This window comes from Sus scrofa, chromosome 12, assembly GCF_054392235.1.
Source record: "Sus scrofa isolate SSC_HxYL_T2T_F1_AM1 chromosome 12, Sscrofa_HxYL_maternal_Yorkshire_Landrace_v2.0, whole genome shotgun sequence".
NCBI lineage: Eukaryota > Metazoa > Chordata > Mammalia > Artiodactyla > Suidae > Sus > Sus scrofa.
In genome coordinates, this window is record NC_139394.1 from 54,232,408 (window position 1) to 54,251,790 (window position 19,383).

The window sequence follows — 19,383 nt, forward strand, 5'->3', positions numbered from 1 at the left end:
GTCAATCAGATGGGGCATTGGAGTCGCTAGGAGGCTGGCAGAGCTGAGCCATGGGTTTAGATGACGGCGGCGCAAGGCCCAGGCAGGAAGGCCAGGCAGTGCTGCACTAGCAGGGGGGAGGGAAAGAGTCTGCGCCTCAGAGACTGGGGCCTCGGGAGAGGAAAGGTGCAGTGACCCAGACTCTGACCCTTGGCTCCTTGCTCTGCCTCTGCTCTTGAGCAAGTTAACCCCTCTAAACCTACATTTCCTTCCTCAGTAAGATGTCAATAATAATACTTAATTGCGCAAAAGATATTAAATTGAATGGTTCTGGCACACTGTAAGTGCTCAAAAAATGTTAGCCCTTGTTTACCATCAGTAGTTGCCTTTTATTAAGAAGATACTGGAGGGCAGGAATAATAATTCTACCTCTGTCTGGGTTCAAAGACCATATTTTGTTGTTACTCTATCTTCTGACCATTTCAAGACTAGAAAGGGTGAAGGGAAGAGGTGCAGAGGGACCCAAAGATGAAGTTTGTTAGTGAAGACCTAAGACCATGGTACATATTAGTATCTTCTTTGAAGTTTAGATCAAATAAAAGAGAATGTTAAGAGCTAGGATTAGAGGTAGATTGAGACTAGCTAATAGATCATGTTGACTGCCAAACTAAGGAATAGGTTTGAAGGAAAGGGGTCTCCATTTGATTTGGAAAAGATGAGACTTCACACGGGGAGTTCCCCTCGTGGCTCAGTGGTTAAGGAATCTGACTAGGAGCCATGAGATTGCGGGTTCAGTCCCTGGCCTTGCTCAGTGGGTTAAGGATCTGGCGTTGCTGGGAGCTGTGGTGTAGCTCACAGATGTGGCTCAGATCCCGTGTTGCTGTGGCCCTGGCGTAGGCCAGTGGCTACAGCTCTGATTTGACCCCTAGCCTGGGAACCTCCGTATGCCAGGAGTGGCCCAAGAAAAGGCAAAAAGACAAAAAAAAAAAAAAAAAAAAAAAGGCTTCACACGGTAAATTGTCTAAAAAGACTTCATCTTCATTGTTCAAGAGAGGAGACTTAAAAAAAAAAAAAAAAAAAAACGAGTAAAAGTTTCAGGAAAGCAGGTTCTGACCTGATACATAACATACATGCACATACACACAACACCCATCTACCTAAAATAAATTTCTCATTGGAAGAAAAAAACTTAAAACTCACTGTGGGCAACATCCTGTACTACATCTATAAGGACTACAGACATAAGCAACATGGAATCTTTGCTAGCAGTTTATAAACTTAATTTATTTGATTCCTATGTTGTTCCAGTTACCATTTATTTATCTCCACTTAGAAAGTTAATCAGAATAGATGACAGCTATAGGGCCACAGAGGAATAAAAAAATTAAACAAGTAAGAGTAGTTTGATTACTTGACTACTGGCCAACCACAATATGTGTAAGACACTTTATGTGTAATTTTGGAGAGAAGACCCTCTCTATCCCCCTATTGCACTATTTTTGGAAACAAACCCTGCATTAAATTTTTCTCCTACAAAATTTCTAGTGTTAATCTATTGTACAGCTACGACTATGAAAAATTATTCTCCCTTTGTTTTAAACTACATTATTTTACTAGTAAATCAGGCACCACCATCCCCACAAAACATTTGTAGTGCTGGAAGTAACTTGGCTTATTTTCTGTACCTCGAAACATTAAATATGCAACCTAATAGTGAGATAGTGACAACTAGAAAAGATCCCACTTTGTATAATATCACTTCTATGCACTCTCAGAAAAGAACTAGACTAATAAAAGTGTGCAGTTTCTGTAGGGTTCAAAAATTTAGTGTGCTTTGGGAAACAGGGAGTTAAAAATCTTTTGGAAGTTAACTTGGAATAAGAGTATGAAAAGCCTCTGTTGCTCTAGTTCTAAGGAAATGCTTTCCTTTTTTTCTAATAAAGCTTTCTGCAGAAGACAAACTCTGTACACAATAAACAAGGTAAGTATAAAACAGAATTATAATTCATTAACTCAAAAAGTTACTCATTTTGACATGTAAAGGAAACTTTGTGGATAGTAGATGTGCTTCAAAGTGCTGATCAGTTAAAATTCCATAAAACAAGCCTTGAACTACAAGTCATTTGTGCCAGCTACAACTACAGGGCTGAAGCAGCATTTCCAAAGAGACTAGGGCAAAGGACAGAGCTAACCACACATTGGCAGAAAAGAAACAAAACATAATCGAGGGTTAATAATTCACCATAGCTACTGTTCTTAAAACTAAAATACCTGAACAATGCGACTGTCATCTGTTTACATTTATGCTTGTTTCTGGCATCTCTATACTGAAGTGTGCAGTGTACACGAATGGGGGTAGAAAATCAAAGGCTGCGGGGGCTTTTTCTGAAGTTAGAAAAGTAATTGTAATGCGCACAGTTTGATTTTATTACTATGCTTTCTCTATGCATTATAGTCTCTTAAAGGAAGAATACAGGTATTGGTTTATATTTAATATTTTGAAGCATTCACATTTATATTTCCTTCGTGTGTCTTGTTCGTAAGCTTATTTGTTTCCTGAGCACACTGTACCGACTGTTTACGTGAATTTGGAAAGAGAAAAATTAGGACTTTGGGGAAGCCAAAAATAACAGGGAGCACCCTATTGTTCTGTGAAAAACGCTGGACTTGGATTCAGAAAACCTGGGTCCCAGGCCAAGTTTTTCTCTTGAAAACTCGGGAACCTTAACCAAGTTATTTAACCTCTTTTTCCTTTACCCCTGCAATGAGATTGTCAGTACCTAACCCATCCTATCTCATAAACTGGACGTGTGAGCAAACTGAGATAACATATGTGGGCAAACATTATAAAATAAACTACTCTGCAGTTGTAATGATTTACTCTGGTTGTACCCTTTTCAAACAGTCTCCCATTACTAGCACATAGTGTTTTTCATACTTGAACGTATTTGACTTTCTGGATGGTTGAGCATGAAATCAAATCAGATTTGGCTCAGAGTCATTTCTCCAAAGGGACGTAATCATCTTAGTACATACAGTATTCTAGATGATTTCCCCTAAAACGACCCCCTCTTGAGCAACACATTCCAGTGGAAAGAGAGTCCCTGCTCCCAGTAAATTGGGCTGTGTCCACACAAACTCATATAATCTAGCATATCATAGTATATATAGCATGCCCCAGGACATTTTCAGGCATCTCAAAAACTTGAAAATTACTAACAGTTGTTTTTCCTTTCCTTTTCAGGCAAAGAGTGAGGAAGATCCCTAAGGAAGTCAACACAGAATCACCAATAACTTCATGAGAAAGAAAGCATGTTTCAAAGTAGCTTTTTACAGTGATCATGATTTGGTTCTTGTGTCTCTGACCATGAGAAAGCATTCTGGGGAGCTCTCATCGTGTCTCAGAGGATAATGAACCCGACTAGTATCCATGAGGATAGAGGTTCGATCCCTGGCCTCACTCAGTGAGTTAAAGATTCCACGTTGCTATGGCTGTGGCATAGGCTGGCAGCTGCAGCTCTGATTCAGCCCCTAGCCTGGGAACTTCCATATGCTGCGGATGCAGCCCTAAAAAGAAAAAAAAAAAAAAAAAAGCATTTGCAAAGAAAGGAGGCTGGTTCCAGAGGAGCCCTCTGAGTTCTGCCTTTGGCTGTATGTAGAGATGAAATTCACGTGGCCTCTGATGATTTAAGCGGGGCTGGGGGGAGCTGCTGAACTCAATTCAGAGGAAGTGGTTTAAAGTGGAAACAGAAATACTGAATAATAACACGCACATCGTGGGCCACTTCTCTTTTATATTTTTGAGGATAAGAAAAATATAATCTATTTTTATTACTAAAACAGTAGTGAATGCACCATTAGATGACATTCTAGCTGAAGAGAAAACAGAAGTTTTGCATTAGTGTGAGATGCTAATTTTTATTGCATTTAGGTCTAACGACCATTTGAGGGAGTTAGAAGTTAAAGTAAACAGCTGTATCTCTAGTTGATCTCTGCATATTTTAATCCAAATATGGTAAAGGGCAGGGCTAAAGAAGGGAGTGTCCTTATAATAAACAAGGCTCAGAACTAACAGAAAATTAAAATATACTCCACTCAAGAGAACTCTGTACTTTGCACTTTGGTTAAAGTCTCATTTAGATTTAAATTTCTGAAGTTTGCTTAAGAAATTAAGTTTTCTTTGATCTCCTCCCTTCTGAATTGCAGAAATCAGATAAAACTACCTGATAAAATGACTTCTTGTCAAGTTGCTGAAGATCCCATAAAAAAGGTTGCTATATTTGGAGGAACTCATGGGAATGAGCTCACAGGAGTATTTCTAGTTAAGCACTGGCTGGAGAACAACACTGAGATTCAGAGAACAGGGCTGGAGGTAAAACCATTTATAACCAACCCAAGAGCAGTGGAGAAGTGCACCAGATATATTGACTGTGACCTGAATCGAGTTTTTGACCCTGAAAATCTTGGGTAAGACTGTTCTTATTTGTGTTGTATGTGTGTGCATGCACAGGGGTGTGTGTGTGTGTCTGTCTGTCTGTCTGAAAAGTAGTATGTGTGAGAGCATGTGTATGTGTATATGCATATGATATTCATATCCATACATACAGTTGCTCTTGTGAATAAGAGCACTTTCACTTTTAATCATACTCCATTATGAATTACTCAGTTATCTAAACTGAGCATTCATGTGCTCTTTTAGAAACTTTTTAAAACATCAGATGGTTTTTAACTGATTTTTCTTTTTAAATGTATTCTATGCAGACTGAAACAACAGATTACAGAAGCTTTTATTTTTTAAATCGTATCTGTAAAGAAGCAGATTTAATAGTCTTTTGCATTCCATTAATATTTGGCCATTATGCTTAGGTACATATTTGTTAGCTTTCTAGGTGGCACAATGCTCCTTTTTCTGCAACTATGTTTATGATGATGCCTAAAGTTCTAGTTAAGAAATGTGTAATGTTTCGACTAATATTTGTTGCATGAAAGAGTGAATAAATACCCTCAGAAAACATTAGTCCACTCTGTGATCTGAGGAGTAGATGTCCTACCTTCAGTGGGGATCACTGAGACCTGAATTTAAATTATAGTTGATGACACATTGCATACAATGTACATAACACTCTAGGTTTGTCCTTATTAATTATTTTTGCCTTTGTATACATCATTATAGCCACTACCAAAAATATATATGCCTATGAGCTTTTTACCACTTTTTTCTTTCATTTACATAAAAATATTATTAAACACCCACTCTTCACAGGGCGCTGTGCCAGGTATCATGGATATACAAAGCTATGTACAAAATGGTTTTTAATCTCAATGAGCTAACAGACTGCAAGCTAAGATATCAGTCATGTACAGAAACAACTACCATAGTACTGCTTTATGTACTCATTTTCTGTTAAATCCTAATTTGAGTTTAGAGAGTTGCTTCAATTTAATCCCATCACAGATCAAAAGATGGTTACCACATTCATACAAATTTGTCTCACTTTATGGAATAGACGTTTTCTGAGGCACTTATACATTAGTCATACCTTGTACATCAAACCATGTCTGAGGTTATATCGACACAATTAAAGTTTATCTATTCACCTAAAACATCTATTAACTAGCTCTTATATTACAAGTAAGGATTTGTTCAAGAATAACTTTTAGTTTGCATTGTTAACTTCCCAAGTAGCTCTGAGATGGACTAGAGTGAGTTTTCTTTTTTTTTTTTTCTTGGCTTTTTGCTATTTCTTTGGGCCGCTCCCACGGCATATGGAGGTTCCCAGGCTAGGGGTCGAATCGGAGCTGTAGCCACCGGCCTACGCCAGAGCCACAGCAACGCGGGATCCGAGCCGCATCTGCAACCTACACCACAGCTCACGGCAACACCAGATCCTTAACCCACTGAGCAAGGGCAGGGACCGAACCCGCAACCTCATGGTTCCTAGTCGGATTCGTTAACCACTGCGCCACGACGGGAACTCCCTGAGTTTTCTTTTTATGAGCATTCAGTAGCATGTATTTCAATGATAGTAGTCTTTTAAATTAAATTCACTTTCTTTTTTTTTTTTCTTTTTTTAAAGTTTTATTATAAATTCACTTTCTGGAGTTCCCTGGTGGCCAAGTTTTTGAGGATTCAGCATTGTCACTGCTGTGGCTTTGGTTCAATCCCTGACCTAGGAACATTTATCAGAGGCTAGACAGTTCTCTCTCAGGGTGGTTATGGAAACTTATGAACTAGATAAGTCAGTTACATTTTCCCATCCCCCATCTCCCAAATTTTGCTGCTTTTCCTATTTCCCCCATATCAGTGATACCACTTTTATGCACCAAATCACCTACAGAAATCATCTTAGAACCCTCCCCATTCCTCATCCCCTATGTCTAGAGGGATACTAAGTCTTCCAATTATTCAAGTATTGAATAATTTTTTTTTGTCTTTTTGCCATTTCTTGGGCCACTCCCGAAGCATATGGGAGGGTCCCCGGCTAGGGGTCTAATGGGAGCTGTAGCTGCCAGCCTACGTCAGAGCCACAGCAACAGCGGGATCCGAGCAGCGTCTGCGACCTACACCACAGCTCACAGCAAGGTCGGATCCTTAACCCACTGAGCAAGGCCAGGGACTGAACCCACAACCTCATGAATCCTAGTCGGATTCGTTAACCACTGCGCCACGACGGGAACTCCCTCAAGTATTGAATAATTGAAAGTATTTTGCATATCTAATCTTCCTCTCTATTTTCACTGCCTTACTTTATTTCTTCTGTGGATGGTTAGAGTAATCTCCTAAAGAATCTTTGCGCATCCGGCCTTACTACTACCTATTGTCTGTGTGGTAGTAGCCTTAAGAATCATCCTAATGTGTAAATCTGGTCATGTGTTTCCCATGCTAAAAATTCTTCAAAAATCTCTTATCCAGATAGATTTAAGTAACTTAGCATAGCTGCCATTATTCCCTTTAGGATCTTGTCCCTGCCTATTCCATCAGCCTCATCCCTTGGGACTCTGGGACCTTGATTCCAGGCATGGGAACTCAAAGTATCTATTATCTTTCAAAACTTCAAGCCTTGACTCTGAGCAACTGGGTGGCTGGAGGTGCCATTTACTCACATGGGGAAGAATTTTAGATGCACATCAGTTGGTGAGGGGAAACTCATGAAGCTGTGTGAATTAACTTTTAAAGTGCATAAGTACCCATTAAGAACTATGTTTGGTTGTGTGTGATAGAAATTTGAAAACAGCAGCTTAAACAAATCAAATAAGGATTTCTTTTCACAAATAGTAAGCCCAGAGGTAAGCACTCTAGGGTTAGTGCAGTGGCTCAATGATATCATAAATGCCACAGACTTCTCTTTTCCCAGTGCACCAGCCCTAATCTTTTGTCCTCATCACTTTTCTTCATAATTGAAAAAAATGGCTGCTCCACTTTCTTGATTGCAGTCCAGGCAATAATTATCCAGGTGCAAACTGTAGGTTCTTTGAAAGACAGGCAACATATGATATCACTTATATGTGGAATCTAAAAAAATTTTATAAATGAACTTATTTTACAAAACAGAAACAGACTCACAGACTTCAAAAACAAACTTATGGTTACCAAAGGGGACAGGGTGCAGAGAGGGATGGATTGGGAGCTTGAGACTGGCATATGCACACTATTATATATGGAATGGAAGGTGAATAGGGACCTGCTATATAGCACAGGGAACTCTACCCAATATTAACCTATATGGGGAAAGAATCTGAAAACAAATGGCTATGTGTATGTATATAACTGAATCACTTTGTTGTACAGCAGAAATTATCATAACATTGTAAATCAACTGCACTTCAATAAAACTTTTAAAATGGAAAAAATAAATAAAATAGTCTGTGCATACAGACAGAAAATAACTTATGGGTACCAAAGGGAAAGGAAGGGAAGAAATAAATTAGGAGTTTGGGATTAATATATACACACTACTGTATATAAAACAGATAAACAGCAGATTAAAATATATAGCACAGGGAACTATATTCAATATTTTGTAATAACCCATATGGGGAAAGAATCTGAAAAAATATGTATATGTACATATAACTGAATCACTTAGCTGTATACCTGAAACTAACACAACACTGTAAATCAACTATACTTATATTTTTTAAAAACACAAATTGTGCAGATTTTTTAAAAAAAAGCCTATGCATTAAAAAAAGATACTAGCAAAAATAGAAAATATAAATATGTGAAATTATAGAGAAATGTGGTTGAATGCTTTAATAAGGAAAAATAAATTTAAATTACCAGATACATTAAGAAAAAAATATATCCTAACCATTTGGGGAGTGGGGAAGGGCAAGGTAGAGAATTCATTTGAGAAAACAATACAAATTATCAACCCTCATTCCCAGAAAAACTCATATATGTAATTACCTGCAAATATTTGTATTTTCTCAGGGTTTACAGACTCTTCTCTGTAGAGCTTGACCCTGGACCACTAGAGCTTCATGGGCATCACTTAAGAATTAGATGTGAACACCTAAGTTTGACTATTTTTGTGCACTAGAACTAGCTAGAGTGCAAAAAAAAAAAAAAATGGGTGCACTTGATGGTCTAGCTCTGTAATAGCCCAGTGCACTTAACTACTAAGAGACTGTTGATTAAATTAATGGAAGAATTTTGTTCAGGATTGAAGTCAAATGGTAAGTTCTGTTGAAATGTCCTTCTTGTGACCAGCCACACAAGTGAACCATCATTAGCAAGCATGTCAGTGCAACCTTATGTGGAATCAAATGGAGGAAAAATGTAGTTTTTCATCTATAAAGTTTTCAAGTAAACTTCCATTTCCCTCACAGATTTTTCACATTGAATGTTTGGAAACTGGTTTCGTATATACTGTGTTCCTATTGTACATTTATGTCACCTTAGCCATAGATGTTAATCTTTTTTTTTTCTGCTCATAACAGCAAAAGAATGTCAGAGGATTTGCCATATGAAGTAAGAAGGGCTCAAGAAATAAGTCGTTTGTTTGGTCCAAAAGATAGTGAAGATTCCTATGACATTATTTTTGACCTTCACAACACTACTTCTAACATGGGGTGCACTCTTATTCTTGAAGATTCCAGGAATGACTTTTTAATTCAGATGTTTCACTATATTAAGGTAATGTCAATTTTACTCATTTACAAGTTAGCCTAGGACCTGTACTTTTAAGTCAGGTATAGATGTGAAACAACCAGAAGAGTGTCAGGAGGGCAGGTCCAAGAGAAAAGGGGGGTTGGGAGGAGCACCAGAAGAGAAGTCGAAGTGGCAGGCAGGAAAAAAGGAGAAGAAATGAGTGAAATAAAAATTTAAAAATAAAAATCATTATAAAAAATGAAATGAGTAAAATAATAAGTATAATGAATAAAATAGTATAACATATATAGATTCTTGCATCTGTACAATTATAAATATTTTATCAAGGTAGCCACCAAAATCATAGGCCATTTGGTAAATTAATACCCAAATTTTAACTGGTGTGGTTAAAGTGGTTCAATGACAGTTTTAGGAAACTCAAAAAATAGTCATTTAATGTTGATTAAAGACCAATGATAAAGAGAGGGGCTCATGTCCTTGTCTCCATCTGATTCGTATACTCCAACATACATCCCATCTTTCGTATTTCGTAGCGCTAATCATTTTAAGGCTGTGATGAAACAATCAGAAATCCAGTGCCTTGACTAGAGAAAAACTGCTAGAAAATAAAAACCAAGCAAAACACAAAATAAACTATTTGTACATTTCTATGTAATGGATAGCCTTCCTTCCAGAGAGCTGATAGGAGCTAGCACATTTTAATGGAAAGAGTGTGACCCAAATAGCTAGGAGTATCTAGGTTCAAATCCTGGCTTTCTCATTTACTAACCTTGAACAAGATACTTAACTTCCCAAACCTTGCTTTCCTCGTTTTATAAAATTGACATAATAACAACACTTAGCCTGTATGGCCATTATAAGTCTTAAATGAGATAAAATATTTATCTGAATATTTAGCTGAATGCCTAAGAGATAGTAAAGATTAGCTGTTATTCCTGTTTCCTTAAATTTTTGATGTTGACTAGATAGTAGTTCTGGTAGGAGATCAAAATGAAGCTATTCTTTGTTGCTCATTGAAGGGAGAGCTGAATACTTTGTTTGCCAGACACAAAAGCTTCAGGGCTGCCATTGTTATCAAAACTGAGGCCTCTCCTGAATTATCATTCAGATAAGTGGAAGTAGAGGAGTTACCTAACATCTGTAGGGACCTGGCCCACAGGGATAGAAACAATTCTTTAAGAGACCAGTACTAAGCTAAATAGTAACCAGTGATGAAAACAAAAATAACCAAATCCATTCAGAAGAATGTATTCATATTCTTTGTTCACAGTTCTGGAGAATTGTTTAATGAACATTTTATCCAGAAAGCTATGCCTAATCCAATTTTATATGTAATTTGTGTTTTCAAAGCTCTAATAATAACTTTGGATTTTAGAGTATATTTCATAAAGCTGTCTTAACAAATCTTAGTTGATTGAAGTAAAACATATTGAAGGCATTATTGACTCTAGCAGCAAAGAGTACAAAGCATATGGTCTTTACATAATAAGAAAGATGTTTTAAATTCTTTCCAGACGTCTCTGGCTCCATTACCCTGCTATGTTTATCTTATTGAGCATCCTTCCCTCAAATATGCAACCACACGTTCTATAGCCAAGTATCCTGTTGGTAAGTCATATCTCCCCCTGTCACAACTAAATAAAATATGTCCTAGATGAAACTGAGAAAATTAAAGACTATTTATAGTGACTTTGCTTGTTTTTATGGCTTAACAATTGTCAAGTAATAAGCAAACTATCTGCAGGCAATCTCTATATCAGATTTTCTCAATTTCATTGAGCAGCTTTCTGCATCTCAGGAAGAAACAATGGGCTGAAGGAATTTGAATATTTTATAATGGGCAGTAAGCAACCTGCCTTTTGCTCCTAGGAGGACATCATCCCTATCTTCCAAGACTATTGACTATGCACACATTCTTTAAAAAAATAACCTGGAGCCAAGGCAGTCAATATCTTGCTGGTGAAATGTGCAGAAATACGAAAGACCCATGGAAAATTCTCTCCCAACATCCCTCTTAACACTTGTTTTGCAGTAGAGTCTCTGGTAACCTGTGTCTGTTATCCATTCACTTGTTTGCCCTGTCAGATTCCCAGACTGTGAATTCATGTTTACCTTCTGGTAACTTCTAAGATTCAGGCTTGTACGCTCATGCACCTTCTCAGTCTCTTTTTTCTATACTCCATTCTCTTGCCCAAATGACCTATTAGCATAATTGTTTGCAGGCCACACTATAATCTTTAAAATTGCAGTCACAACTTAAAATCTTTTTTTTGTTATTGTTACTTCTCAGGCATTTTAGGTCTTTTTTTTTTTTTTTTGGTCTTTTTTAGGGCCACACCTGCAGTATATGGAGGTTCCCAGGCTAGGGGTCCAATCAGAGCTGTAGCTGCTGGCCTACACCACAGTCACAGCAACGCGGGATCCAAGCCACATCTGAGACCTACACCACAGCTCAGGGCAACACCGGATCCTTAACCCACTGAGTGAGGCCAGGGATTGAACTTACTCCTCGTGGATGCTAGTCAGGTTCACTAACCACTGAGCTGCGATGGAAACTCCAGATCTCAGGCATTTGAAATAAGAGCAATTTAATTTAAAAATGGGTTGTCAAAGAAAAGCAAATTTAAAGTTATCTTGGTTATTCAGCTATTGATAATTTTTGGCACATAATCAAAGGATCAATTGAAGCAACTAAATAGCCAAGTATAGGTAATTATTTGAAACAAATTCAATGCTTAACAATAATGGATAGAGATCCTGCTTCTCTGTGACACCAAATAAAACATAAAATTTCCAAACCTTGAGAGAGCAATCCTGGTCTGTTACATTTATGGAGCAGGGTCACTCTTAGAACAAATATCTACTGATATGTTTGGCTCTTAAAAAATAGAGCAAATCTTTCAAACATTTTAATATGGAGAAGTATTAAGAACATCATAAATAGTTAGAAATATATGCTCTCTTTCCAACTCTACAATTTTATTCGTAATAAATTTTTTTTTACTGAGGGGAAAAAACACTTAAGATCAAAGAGACTGTTTCTCCAACTCAGCATTTTAAATACATCTGTGACTTTAAGTGCCGCAAGATGTCATCTGTAGTTTCAAGCATCATATGCCAATGTGACAATATCTAACGGAGTAAAGGAGACTCTCAGGATTTCCCCTGCAGACCCTTCTTATGGCCAGTTGTTCAGAACTGGGTCAATTATCTATTCTTAATTTAATTACTACGGTTAATGGGATTACTATAATTGACTAAAACTATTCTACATTTACTCCGGAGTTGGATACCCAACCAGAATCAGGACTCTGTTGGCAAGGAGTAAGATGGGGTGAATTGGGGGTAGGCAACCAACAATGTATCCTACAGGATGCATACAAACATGTCCGTGAAGACATTGTCACACATTTGGAATCATTTATGTACTGGTGCATCCCTTAGCCACACTTATACCATATACTTAAATATATGCCCAAACACATATCCAGGAAAGCTAAGCACAAAAATGAAAAATGAAGATAAAAGAGAATATAGTAAGATTTTGAACATTAAGAAATAACAGAAGTGGGGGTTCCCATCGTGGCTCAGTGGAAACGAATCCCACTAGGAACCACAAGGTTGTGGGTTCAGTTCTGGCCTCGCTCACGGGGTTAAGGAGCTGGAGTTGCCATGAGCTGTGGTGTAGATCACAGACGCGGCTCGGATCCTGAGTTGCAGTGGCTGTGGTGTAGGCCAGCAGCTGTAGTTCCAATTCAACCCCTAGCCTGGGAACCTCCATATGCTGTGGGTGTGGCCCTAAAAAGCAAAAAAGAAAAAAAAAAGAAATAACAGAAGTGGGTGAAAATAAGATAGGTGGAAAGAATGCATATGAGTTGGTAAAAGAGAATGAGAATGGATGATGTTATACTTGATTGGTGGTTTTATGTAAATGGAAAGGTGATGATTGGAGTGATATCTGTGTGGGAGACTTGAATAGGAGGGAAGGGGCTAGATAAGTGGAGAAAGAGTATTTTGAAGATTTATGGATAGATGCTTGACTGCCACGGAAGTGGACCCTGATAGTACAGGCATAATTTTATTAGGATGGGAAGAAGTGAATACAATTTTTTTTCTGAAGAAAATTTAAACCATTGCATTATCATGTCAGGATGGGTTGTTATCTTAAGGGCAAGAATGTTGCTCTAGGGTCACACACATTGTAAATCTGACTTAAATCCATGGCTCTTTTAGTCTAGATTTCTATTACTAAATGGATGTATTTTCCCCCAGAAGCGGAATGTTAAGTCTATGATAGTTTATCTTTGTGGCCACTTTTTATTTTGGCAGCATAAATTTTTCTACTATTACTCTATCATAATTTTAAGTGTTTTTACAGTATTGATGGAAATTTAAAGAAAAAAGACCCCAAGCCTTACTACTATAACACAATTCTTTGATTTTTTTTCCCCACGTTCTCTCCCAGTCTTTATTTACTATGCATATAGCTTGTACATGTAAAAGTCCTGCTTTATTTTTTGCCTAACATTATGTCAGAAATATTTTCCATGATGCTATCAAGTCTACTTTTTAAATCATTTTTTTTTTTGTCTTTTTGTCTTTTGTTGTTGTTGCTATTTCTTGGGCCACTCCCGCGGCATATGGAGGTTCCCAGGCTAGGGGTTGAATCGGAGCTGTAGCCACCAGCCTACGCCAGAGCCACAGCAACAGCAACGCGGGATCCGAGCCGCGTCTGCAACCTACACCACAGCTCACGGCAACGCCGGATCGTTAACGCACTGAGCAAGGGCAGGGACCGAACCTGCAACCTCATGGTTCCTAGTCAGATTCGTTAACCACTGCGCCACGACGGGAACTCCTTTAAATCATTTTTATGATGACATTCTAGATCTTGATATATTAAAATGGTCAATCTTATATTTTAGTGCTTATGTAAATGTGACTATCTCCCCTGCTGTACCTAGGTATAGAAGTTGGTCCCCAGCCTCAAGGAGTTCTGCGAGCTGATATTCTGGATCAAATGAGAAAAATGATTAAACATGCTCTTGATTTTATACATAATTTCAATGAAGGTAAGTAGTAGGCAGAAACTGATTAATTGTTAGCTTGTGTGTATGTGTGTGAGAGGAGTACACATAATGACTTAACCACTAAACATTGTAGCAATTGGATCCTAAGTCAAATTCGACCTGTTTGTGATGTTAGGTGCTCTTTAAAAATTTCATTCACTTCAGCCATTCATCAATGACCAGTGTAGACACATTCAAGAAAAGCAGCAACAAATAAAACTCCCCAAATGAAATCTTCGTTTTCCTATTAATCTTATTTTTAAAAGGCAAAGAAATACCAGGAACAACAAGTATCCAATAAATAGGTGAAAAGATGTCCAATATCACTAGTAATCAGAGAAGTACAAATTAAAATGTGAAACCATTTTCTCCCACTAGATTGGGAAACTTTTAAAATCTGATATTAAACATTGGAAAGGGTGTAGGAAAAGGGGATCTTCCCTGATGAGGTAAATTGGTGAAGATACTTTAGAGGATAATTTTACAGTAGCCACTTTCTAAAATGCACAAATCCTATGATCCAACAATTTCACATCTCAGAGAAACACAAGCACATGCACACTTACATGACACATACCAGAGTAGTTATCACACCGTTGTTTGTAAAGCAAAACAATGGAAATGACTTGACTATCCATCAGCTGGTTAGTTAAATAAACTAGCATAGAAAGATCTTTAACCTACACTGTTAGTTGAAAGGAAGCAAGTTGCAGACCAGAACATACAGTATATCAAGTTTCTTCAAAATAATAATGATAATAATTATAAACACTTGCTAGGATACATATAAATATATATGTTCGTACACAGGAAGAAGTTACAGAAGAAAACACATCCAACTAATAACAGTGATTACTGGAGAGAGGAGGGGAAAACCAGGTTAATTTTGTTTGAATTGTGTTCAAGAAGACTGATGTATTCATGTAGTATTTGTATAATTACAGAATAGTGAAGACAATGCTGGTAGTGAGATGGGTATGTGGAGCTCTGTGTACTGTCTGCTCACTTATTTGGTAAACCTAAAACTGCAGTCAAAAAATAATGAAGTCTATGAAGTTCCTATTGTGGCTCAGTGGTGAATGAACCTGACTAGTATCCATTGTGTTGCAAAAGCTAACTGATTGATAGTCACCTAACCTGCCGGACGTTCTCCTGAAGTTATGCAATCATAGAATGTCAGAACTGGAAGGGCCTTCCCAGATAAACTAATGTGAAGCTTTCATTTGACAGGTAAAGACAGTGAGCTTCGAGAAGCTAAGCATCTAGCTCAAGTTTACACATCTAGGAGATTAGAGCCCAGGTATCCTGATTCCCAGTTCTTTCCCGCACTGGCTATTTCTTTCTTTCTTTTTTTTTTTTTGTCTTTTGTCCTTTTAGGGCCACGTACATGGCATATGGATGTTCCCAGGCTAGCGGTTCTAATCAGAGCCATTGCTGCCAGCCAACACCAGAGCCACAGCAATGTAGGATCTGAGCCTCATCTGCAACCCACACCACAGCCCACAGCAATGCCGGATCCTTAACCCACTGAGCGAGGCCAGGGATAGAACCTGCAATGTCATGGTTCCTAGTCGGATTCATTTCCACTGCACCACAACAGGAACTCCCCCAGCACTGACTTTTTAAGTTCTATTTTCTGCCTCTGTCCTACCTCATGTACTTGTGGACAGTGTGCTAGTAGGAATAATTCGAAAACATCTTTTGGTTTAGTGCTATTTGTGAACATTCTTAAGTAAAATTTTATGGAACCATATAGGAGCCTGAATAACCAAAGCAATCTAGAGAAAGAGAACAAAGCTGGAGGCATCACACTCCCTGACTTCAAACTGTATTACAAAGCTATAGTAATTAAAACAGTACTGTATTGGCATAAAAACAGACACACAGATCAATGGAGTAGAATAGAGAGCTCAGAAATAAACCCAGGAATATATGGTAAATTGATTTACTAAAAAGGAGCCAAGAATATACAATGGGGAAAGGACAATCCCACAGTAAAAGGTGTTGGGAAAACTGAACAGCCACATGCAAAAGAACAAAACTCAACCACTATCTTATACCATACTCAAAAATGAACTTAAAATTGATTAAGGACTTGAACACAAGGACTGAAACTGTAAAACTGATGGAAGAAAACATAGGTAGTGAGCTTCTTGAAATAGATTTTGGCAATCCTTTGACTCTGACACCAAAAGCACAAACAACAAAGACACAAATAAGCAAGTGGAACTATATCAAACTAAAAAGCTTCTACACAGCAAAGAAAACCATCAACAAAATGAAAATATTTTTTTCTGAATGAGAGAAAATATTTGGAAATCATATATCTGATAAGGGGCTAATATCCAAAATATATGAAGAACTCATACAACTCAATAGCAAAAAAAAAAAAAATCTGATTTAAAAATGAACAGAAGATCTGGATAGATGTTTTTCCAAAGACATGCAGATGGCTAAAAGGTGCATGAAAAAATGCTGTCCATCATTAATCATTAGGGTAATAAAAATCAAAACCATAACAAAGTATCACTTTATACCTGTTAGAATGGGTATTGTCAAAAAGATGATAAATAAGTTTTGCCAAGGATATAGAGAAAAGGGAGCCCTTGCTCACTGTTGGTGGGACTCTAATGCTGGTGCAGCCACTCTGGAAAACAGCATAGCGATGCCTCAAAAAAATTAAAAATAGGACTACCATATGATCTAGCAGTTCTAGTCTGGGTATTTATGCAAAGAAAATGAAAACACTAATTCAAAAAGATACAGGCACCCCTGTGTTTGTTCAGAATAATCTGCAGCAGCCAACATGTGGAAACAACCTCTAAGTGTCCGTAGATGGAGGAATGGATAAAGAAATTGTAGTACTCATATAAATATTATTTAGCCATAAAAAAGAATGTAGTCTTTCTATTTGCAACAATGTGGATGGATCTTGAGGGCATTATGCTAAATGAATAAGTCAGGCAGAGAAAGACAATTACCGTATGATCTCTCTTATATGTGAAATCTAAAAATAAATAAATTAAAAATGTAAAACCAAACTTGTAGATACAGAGAACAAATTAAGGGCTGCCTAAAGCAGAAACAGCTAGGAGATGGATGAAAAGAATGAACTGTTTGGGGTTTTTTAGTTTAAGTAAATTGAAATTAAAAAAAAAAACTACTCTATCCTATTAGCCCATAAATTTTATTTTTCAAGAACAGTGTAACCATGAAAAACTCAGTAAGACATGGACAAATTCATTAGTTAGAAGAAGAAACAAATAAAGAGAATAAGAAATCAAGTGATAGAATTTTTGGTATATTAGATTGGTCCAGGATTATGAAACTTAAACTTCTTATTGTTAATAAAAAGGGTACAAACCCTTTTAGAATATACTGTTCAGTTACGACATAGGCCAAGAAAGCTAAAGGCTTCTGGGACCTGCAACCATCAGTCAAAGAGCCAATACTCAGGATTTTATTAATGCTGACAATAATGAAACAAGACAACAGTGGAGCAGATGCTGTTATGGCCAATGACATGTGTTTCTAGGGTGACTTTCTCAGCTTTAGGGTGGGACATTCAAGCACCGGGAAGAAGATCCAGTACAGTGTGTCAGTGCTGGCGGCGGCAGAGCAGCTCTCTGCCTGAAGCTCCTCAAGCCTGTGACATTCTTCTTTATAGCCCCAAGATGGAAACATGCAAGATGTCCATAAACCATAGAAAGAATAAATAAATTATGGTATTTTCTTGGAGTGGAATACCATACTGCAAATAAAATGAATGGACAATGGCTACATACCATAGTATGGATGAATTTTCCAAAGAAGAGCTTAAGGAGACAGATTCAAGGCACATATACTGATTGATTATATTTGCAAAACATCAAGAGGTAGGCAAACCTGAATGATATTGTGTGAGATTCATACATAGGTAGCAAAACTATAAAGCAAGAGAGTCATTACCAAAATTAGTGGTTTCTGCTAAGATGGGAAGGCAATGGGAACATGATGGGACAGAGACATTCAGGGGATGCTGCTATGCAGACAGTGTGCTATTTCCTCTCCTGGGAGGTGGTTACATGGATAATCACTTTACAGTTCATTAAACTATTACTATATTTTTTGTACTTTCTGAGTGTTATATTTCACAATAAAATGACTTAAAAGCAAAAAACAAAAAAACAAAACAAAAACAAAACAAAAAAAAAAACAAAAAACAAAAAAAACAACCCAACAACAACATAGTGTGTTCTTCCTGAACTGTCTGTCTTCAGTTTTTGGTTGTTTTTCCTTCTTTAAAACATCAACTTCCCTTTTCTCAGGAGATTTTTTTTAGTTGCTATTTATACTTTTTTTTTTTTTGTCTGTCCTTTTAGGGCCACACGTGCGACATATGGAGGTTCCCAGGTCAGGGGTCCAATTGGAGCTGTAGCCGCTGGCCTAGCGGCCACAGCAATGCCATATCCAAGCCGCGTCTGAGACCTACACCACAGCTCATGGCAATGCCGAATCCTCAACCCACTGAGCGAGGCCAGGAATTGAACCCACAACCTCATCTTTCCTAGTCGGATTTGTTTCCGCTGAGCCACGACGGGAACTCCCTATTTATACATGTTGTTTTTACCATAGGAAAAGAATTTCCTCCCTGTGCTATTGAAGTCTATAAAATAATGGAGAAAGTTGATTATCCCCGGAATGAAAGTGGAGAAATTGCTGCTATTATCCACCCTAAACTTCAGGTAACATTGACTGTTTCTTTTAAATATTCAAAATAATGATGCCTTACCTTTGAGTAGAACTTTCCTGTCCAGAGAGCATTTTACATTCATTAGCTCATGTGATGTTCTCTAAAACATTGCAGTATACTTAGGGTATTCAATCACTCAGTAAATATTTATGGCATATGTCCTGTGCTGGCTCTGGGACGGCATCAATGAACATAGTTTATATTCTTGTGGAATTTATCGTCTAGATATACTGAAGTCTAAGCTGTGGTCTTGAAAAGGAAGATAACCAGATCCTGTAACAGAATAATGAGGTGAGGGTGGGAGGTCAGAGAAAGTGAAATTTCTGGTTCAAGGGCGATAGGTAGGAATGATTCTATTTTAATACAAGAAAACAGAGGCTCAGAAATTAGATCCTTCCCGTAGCCCCATCGCTGTTGATGGCAGGTCCTGAATGAATGTTCTTTGCAGTTGACCACATTGCTACCACCTCCCTGTGATCACTAATATA

At 37.6% G+C, this 19,383-nt stretch overlaps 2 protein-coding genes across 12 annotated transcripts in view; one reads left to right on the top strand and one right to left on the bottom strand.

Moving 5' to 3' along the window:
- The first annotated feature begins 1,834 nt into the window (after positions 1-1,834).
- The window catches only part of ASPA (aspartoacylase), a 29,477-nt gene continuing 11,928 nt past the window's right edge, over positions 1,835-19,383 (top strand). For 3 of the 11 annotated variants that reach the window (XR_014820167.1, XM_084982550.1, XM_084982552.1), the window contains exons 1-5: positions 4,054-4,446; positions 8,923-9,118; positions 10,609-10,702; positions 14,059-14,166; positions 18,778-18,887. Coding sequence is in view for 9 of the 11 variants with exons in the window: in XM_084982550.1 (XP_084838676.1) it covers positions 4,211-4,446; positions 8,923-9,118; positions 10,609-10,702; positions 14,059-14,166; positions 18,778-18,887 (744 nt within the window). In the remaining 2 variants the exon portion in view is untranslated. Of the gene's footprint in view, positions 1,961-2,237; positions 2,456-2,913; positions 3,131-3,223; positions 3,444-4,053; positions 4,447-8,922; positions 9,119-10,608; positions 10,703-14,058; positions 14,167-18,777; positions 18,888-19,383 lie in introns of those variants that run through there. The other 8 variants (XM_084982548.1, XM_084982549.1, XR_014820166.1 and 5 more) reach the window with 6 other exon arrangements.
- Positions 9,501-19,383, bottom strand: part of TRPV3 (transient receptor potential cation channel subfamily V member 3) — a 53,748-nt gene continuing 43,865 nt past the window's right edge. The window contains exons 21-22 of the transcript XR_014821555.1: positions 18,935-19,168; positions 9,501-9,689 (exon numbers count right to left, since the gene is read on the bottom strand). The gene's annotated coding sequence lies outside the window, so the exon portion shown is untranslated. The remainder of the gene's footprint in view (positions 9,690-18,934; positions 19,169-19,383) is intronic.